Genomic DNA, 6,552 nt, shown 5'->3' with positions numbered 1-6,552 from the left:
TTTATTTTTAAACAAGTTTAATTTCAGGAAACTAAAATACCATTATTTTAATTTTCATCTTTTTCTTGAGTATATTTAATTTCTATGAAAATGAAATCTGAATAACAAAATAATACTAAAACTACAGAAGTAATGATAAAGATAGATAAGTGGCAGAGCAAGGTGGTAGTTTAAAAAGTGAAAATAGACAATACCAAAGCGAAATAGAACATATGCAACGTGGCAATGCAGCAGCAGCGACCTTAAGTCCACCAAGACTACCTAAAGTTTTTGTTTTAAAAAATAAGAGCAGTTACTTCAATTATTCAAATGAACTAAGATTATATTTGTATATTGAAAATTATGGATAACCACTTTTTGTATATGTCATTGAAGGACGGTATTATACGAAACACAAGAAGGAATCAAATAGGCATATTATACACTTGTGCACCAAAATACATAAGAAAAACACAAACATGAAATTTACAAACCTGAGGATACTACTGCCAAAAACAAAAGATCCATAATTGTATAATCCATTACCGTTATCTTTGGAAGTTAATAATCGCAAAAATGACAGAATTTGGATGGTTAAAATTAAAAAAGAAAATAATGTGTTTAGAAGAAGTAATTTAAAAACTGGAGTTGATAAGTAAGTTTTGAAAAAGGTTTGAGATATATTTATTGAAAAAAGTTAAACGATTTCTCGAGTTTCCTGTGGTTGAAGTTGCAAAAATAATGTATCATAATGAATTTGGATCCTCTAAAGTTTGAATTCGTTTCGTTTTAAACTTTTAATAGATCAGGTCATAATTTAAAATAAAAAAAAAATTTTAATTATTATTATTATTTTATTCATGAAAGACAATTAATTTTTTGAGATCATAGGATTCAAACGAAATCTACCTCTAAAAGATTTCTGTGTAAACATAATATATAATAGAGTTTAATAATATCGTTTTATCATGTAACTGATCTCATCTAGTGATAGAACTAAGGCTCTAGTCATCGGAGAACTAAGACTGTAGCATTAGGATTGGACTAGGATATACGCGACTGTCCCAACGCTAGAGGTTTGCCCTAGAACTGATAAACGAACTAACTGCTTTCCTTTTGTTAGTACTTTGTTGAGAACCGTTGGTTCTTACCCCTTCCCTTCAATATTCCTACAGATGGAGTCAACAGTGACGTTCGTTGATCGATGAAGCTGCTTTCTGCGGTGATCTAGACTTGGGAGTATGTTCGACTGGTTGAGCTGTGTATCCCTGTATATTCTACCTGACCGCCTTATCTTTCTCTACTTTTTGTTCGTTCTTTAACCTAAAAACTCCTTACGAAACTCCGCTTTCTGAGTTTTGTTCTGATGATCCTTTCCAGCCATCCAGCACTAGCCATGAGTATCCACAACCACATGTGATCAACGACAGAGCTCAGAAATACGTTTTGCATTTTGAAGATACCGGACGTCTTGTGATGTTTTAGAGATTAGAGTGCTTTTCCGTCTCTTTTGTTAGTATTTTTCTTTAGAGGTAGGACTTTATTGTTTTTCTTGTTAGTTTGAGTACCAAACTAGGGGTTATCTAAATAGGCCATGACTAATATATGTATATGTCGACTATGTACTACTTAACTGGGATAATTGTATCTGGGTTGGTATGACTGTTGTAGTGTCTCTTCTAACGTTTATATGAAAGCCCTCACGGCATTGTGGGATACATCTGTTTACACACGCACAAAAAAAGTATCAAATGAATCTTTGAAAAGTTGCAACATTGAACACATTTCATCTTTTTGTTTGCAAGTTTTCCATGCTATTATTCAAGGACTTATAAGTACAAGCCTAAAATTCTCGAGGGATATAGAATATAATAAAATTTAGTTGTGAAACAAAATGTTTGATGTAAAATTCTCTGAGTGTCTGATTGAGTATATCTTCTTATTAGTGGAAGTGTGGAACTCGTTAAAATTGCAAATATTTTCTTGTCTCCTTTTTTTTTTTTAGTCATGATTAAGTAGGCAGTATAGAAATCTGTTTATGAAACAAATATTTCATATAGTCTTACAAATTCAAGCCCTTGTAGTATATGGATCCTTCTAATATTGAAGGGGCATTTCACCCCATTCAACAAGGTTTCACCTATTTTGACTCAGCAAAAGCCAAACAAGGCAAGAATTATAGTGTCTCTCAGGTTGCATGAATAGTAACTTAAAAATACACTGGACTCTATTTATAGGGACATACAAGATAAGTCAACTATGATGCATAAAACATGCAAAACAACTGTCTTTTATTGGTTATCTTTATGATAGGGGAGGGAAGAGAATGATACGAATACCTGTTTTACATGTAGTAACATAGATGTACAAAAATTACACCTGCCACATTTGCCGAAGCCACAATCTTGGAAGATATAAAAAAATGAACAATTATTTCTTCATTCAATGCCCTCCTGGGTTTCTATTCCATGACAAATATGAAGGGTCTCCAAGTTGCCTACACATACAGATATAGAAGGTTAGAGCCTAAAACTGCCTTGTTATTTATGAGAAAATTTAGTGATTCATTAAAAAATCATATGAAATAGAACCACAAAGCATGACATTTTTTTCCTTCTCTTATACAACTTCTAATCAAGCTACTAATCACCATCATCACAAGAGGATTTTCTCGTAGCACAAGATTTCATAAGTACAATACACTAAACATACGAGTCATAAAAATAATGCAGTTTCTAATTGGATTAATGAATAGAACCAATACTAATTCCAAGATTAAAAAGGGTGTAAAAAGTTTAAGCTAAATTCTTAGATTTGACTAATAGCAAGATTTGCTTAATGTGTCACAAGTCTTAAAGAAAGGCCAGCCAGTGCACAAGCATCTCCTGTTTCACACCCAAATAGTGTAATGTAAGCCGTCTAACTTAATAAAATGCATCAGTGGCTATTTATACGATTTAAACTCCTGACCTTAAGGTTACACGGAGACAACTCAACTATTACTTCAAGACTCCCCTTATATATATCATAAGTCATAGAACTAAGAATTTAGGTTCCGCGTGCTATTGCAGAGAATGAATAATTGCATGCAAAATTTTTCAATATGGTAAAGCTGAAAATACTTGGAAAAAAATACAGCAACAAAATAAGAAAGCATATTTAAGCTACCAAAAGAATGACCCTGCATCTAATCAAATTTTAAACTCAGCTGAAAATTTTAGTGTACCTTGGCTTAACAAAATATACAATGGTAAAAGCCAAAGCCAAAAAGAAGCACAATCCTCCAACAGTAAGGTAGGCGATTCCAAGGAAGTCATTCTTCCCACCAAGCCAGGTAGTAGTCGACAACACAAGCTTCTTCTTGCCATTGAAACTGTATGTGTTATAGTTGTTGTTCAATGTTACATTTATGAGTTCACCTTCTTTCAGATCCTCCTCTATTTTTCCGTACAACTTCCTAAAAGTTGGTAGTGCAGCAGTTCGCATCCAGACAATAAGATCCTCCTGCTCTCTCAGCTGATCAATAAATAAAAAACACAAAAAAAGTGAGCAATGCACCTCATTGGTAGACGTATTTAGTGAGAATAGCAAAGTAATCTAATACGAACAGTATAGTATGTTGGAAGTAATTGAAATGAAAAAGAAGTTTGTTGAACAGACTAGAAGAATACAAATATATAGCAGTACAATAGATTCTCTTTCCAAGCATTATTCTACCAGATTATACATTTATACCATAGTATCTAGTCGTAGACAATGTTTATAGACGATTGATTAAAATCCTTTTTTCTTAATGATTTTACCAATAATTTTTCATGGCATCTCCATAGTGACAGGAAATATGCTAATAATAAGAATAATGGTAATAGTAATAAGTAAAGCAAATGATGCAAGCTTAACAAAATAGCACATGAACGGGTGAACAGCAAAACTTACATTGCAGTCAAAGATAAAGCTTCCAATTACATTGACAATTAAACATAAAATTAGATGGTTAATTCAATCAAAATACATGTCCATGTAAATACTTACTGGTATGGATTCATTCAGATGTGCACCACCTATAATAGAACTATTCTGGAAGTTTTTAGGGAAAACATCTTTTCCAAATTTGTGATTCCTATCACTCTTCCAAGAAATGCCTTTCTTGTTCACCGTCAAATTCCTTTTGTTGACAGAGAAGCTGTATGTGTCATTGAATAGACTCCAAGCTATAAGACCACAAGGTACAATTGCCCTTCCATTGACCATATCTTCAGGCTTACAAGTACTTGTTTCGTTCTCTTCACCACGCTTCCTCAACTGCTCATCACTTCGGCTTTTTACATACCTAAATTATAGAAAATTATCTAATTATTAGAGTACAAACACTCATACAGAACGAATTATATGCATCTAAACCATGGCAATACTTGATTGTAAAAATAATTAAGGCACTGCTGCAGAACAAAAACATCAACTTTTAGGAAGATTGAAAAAATAATAATTATATATGAAAGTAACGAAAAACAGACCACAAAGAACCTTGTTTCTTACAATTTTCTGCTCGCTTAGTACATCTTAAAAATAAAATTGAAATAGATGAAAAGAATGTGTAATGCTTGAGAAAAAAAAGGGCTACTACATACCGGCGATGATTCTGGTAGAAGTTGTCAAGCTGATAGTAAATGTAAACAGGTGACTTCATATGCTTGGTCACCTTCACAAGAGTAAAGTTTAGGAAGAGAAAAGTTAAGAGAATTTCAACCAAAACTATTAAATATCAAACATAATTACTGAAAACTGAGAAAAATTACCAATAACCAATATTCAGCAAACTAAATAATGTGGCACCAAGAGGACTTACATTGAGTGTTATGCTACATGCTTTATCAGCAGAACTTTGAATATAAGCTACCTTGTTCGTAACATTCTTTGGTATGCACTTTGAATCATACCTATAAACAATTTCAACAACCTGATATATCCAAGAAAAAATAAATAAAGCTAAGAAATAAAAAAGATAAAACTTTGGCATACACTCCAACACATTATATCTCTCAAGCAGACCTTTCGTGAAGCGAGTAATGAAGCAACACCAACTGGGACGAATACAACACTAACAAGCAAGAATGCCGAAATAACCTGCAAGGAAGACATTAAATTAAGTTCAAGTTCTACATAAACAACAACTTGAACACGAATGCTATGTTAAAAATAGTTACAAACAACTTCTTCAAACAGGCAATGTTACCGCTCGTGGCGTAAGAATTGGCTTGCACGCTGGAAGTTCTTGCTGTGTAAACTTTGAATCTGAATGTCATTAAGTTATTAAACAGAACTATTATCAAATTAAAAATATACAAAAATAAATGACACAAAGGCAATTGTTGATATAAATTAAATCACGCTATCATCTCCTTGGACCTTGGATCAAATTCTTTTCTCAACCAAACACAGTGAATTTGTCATATGATATCTTCATGAAATAAAAATATAGCAACATAAACCTCTGCAGAGTAAAATATCAACCTGTACCCGAAATATTTCCACGCCTATAAAAACTAATAGTCAAATAGTACCGAGCCTTTTCGGTTTAACATAACGGAACTATTGACAGTTGGTTACTTTTGCCGTTTAAGAATAACAGATCACTGAAAAGAAAATTGATGAAAGGAAAAAGAGTGTTATTACACTTAGGCCGCTTGGTGTTTCTTCTTGCAGCTGTGGAATCGGTTGATCCAGCACCAGCAGCACCAGAAGATGACATTTCCCGAATCAGAATCTATCGAAGACTTCGTCTTTGAAGGGGATTCAATGGGAACTGAAACCGCCGAACAGAAATTGAAGGAAAAAGCGTGTGATCGCGGAAGAAACAGAGGAATTTTGAGAGAAAAAAACACAGATAAGAAGAAGGGGGAGGAGGAGGCGGAAAGTGAAACTAGCAAAGACGAAGAATGAAAGTCAAAAGAAATGCAAATTTAACAAAGACGTTATGATGGTACTAATTATACTAGGAGAGTCAAACAAATACAAAAAGCTCAGCCTGCAACTTTCTTTTAGGGTAAAAAACACAAATAAACCAATGGAGGATAATTATTACATGAATAAGTAAAATTGAAGATTGATTTACGAATGAGCCAAAACATACTTATATGTAATCGAACCTATTTGGTTCGAACTAGACACACATAATTCGAACCTAATTGGTTTGAATTACACACAAATTGAGCTATCACATAATTCGAACCTAATTGGTTCGAATTACTAAAGAATAAATGTGAATATGTTACGTATATGAGATTGTAATTGAAATGAAACAAATTTAAAATGTTGTATAACTGAAAATTGGAATTAAATTAAAAATACACTTTATATATGCAACTTGAGGATTATTTAATTTTATTCTTAAATTTTATTTTATTTAACTTTATTTTATTTTAATTTTATTTTATTAGGATTTAATTTTCTTTAATTAAATTGAAATAAGGATAAAATTAACACAAAATAAAATGTTGAAAGTAAATCTAAACGAAATAAAATTTAACATTAAAAAATTAAGACAATTAAAGATATAAAGTATATTTTTCTCTT

General features: G+C 32.2%; 1 protein-coding gene and 1 long non-coding RNA gene across 3 annotated transcripts; one reads left to right on the top strand and one right to left on the bottom strand.

The window, feature by feature from the left end:
- The first annotated feature begins 955 nt into the window (after positions 1 to 955).
- LOC140181689 (uncharacterized) lies at positions 956 to 1,697 on the top strand. Its single transcript, XR_011876751.1, has 2 exons — positions 956 to 1,055; positions 1,155 to 1,697. It is a non-coding gene; the product is annotated as an uncharacterized lncRNA (long non-coding RNA).
- A 556-nt stretch (positions 1,698 to 2,253) lies between these two features.
- On the bottom strand, positions 2,254 to 5,964 carry LOC112771243 (ALA-interacting subunit 3). 2 transcript variants are annotated; one of them, XM_025815923.3, is made up of 8 exons: positions 5,653 to 5,964; positions 5,213 to 5,271; positions 5,029 to 5,103; positions 4,826 to 4,936; positions 4,608 to 4,678; positions 4,012 to 4,309; positions 3,206 to 3,495; positions 2,254 to 2,476 (listed from the first exon to the last, which is right to left on the bottom strand). In XM_025815923.3, exons 1-8 carry the CDS (start codon positions 5,726 to 5,728, stop codon positions 2,422 to 2,424), a joined length of 1,035 nt encoding a protein of 344 aa, XP_025671708.1. In that variant the 5' UTR covers positions 5,729 to 5,964; the 3' UTR covers positions 2,254 to 2,421. The 2 variants fall into 2 exon arrangements, with proteins under 2 accessions (XP_025671708.1, XP_072082050.1); XM_072225949.1 differs by having other exon boundaries at positions 5,184 to 5,271; positions 5,653 to 5,941.
- Between the last annotated feature and the right edge of the window lie 588 nt (positions 5,965 to 6,552).

The sequence above is a fragment of the Arachis hypogaea genome, chromosome 18, assembly GCF_003086295.3.
Source record: "Arachis hypogaea cultivar Tifrunner chromosome 18, arahy.Tifrunner.gnm2.J5K5, whole genome shotgun sequence".
Taxonomy (NCBI): Eukaryota; Viridiplantae; Streptophyta; class Magnoliopsida; order Fabales; family Fabaceae; genus Arachis; species Arachis hypogaea.
This window is presented reverse-complemented; position numbering and strand designations above follow the sequence as displayed.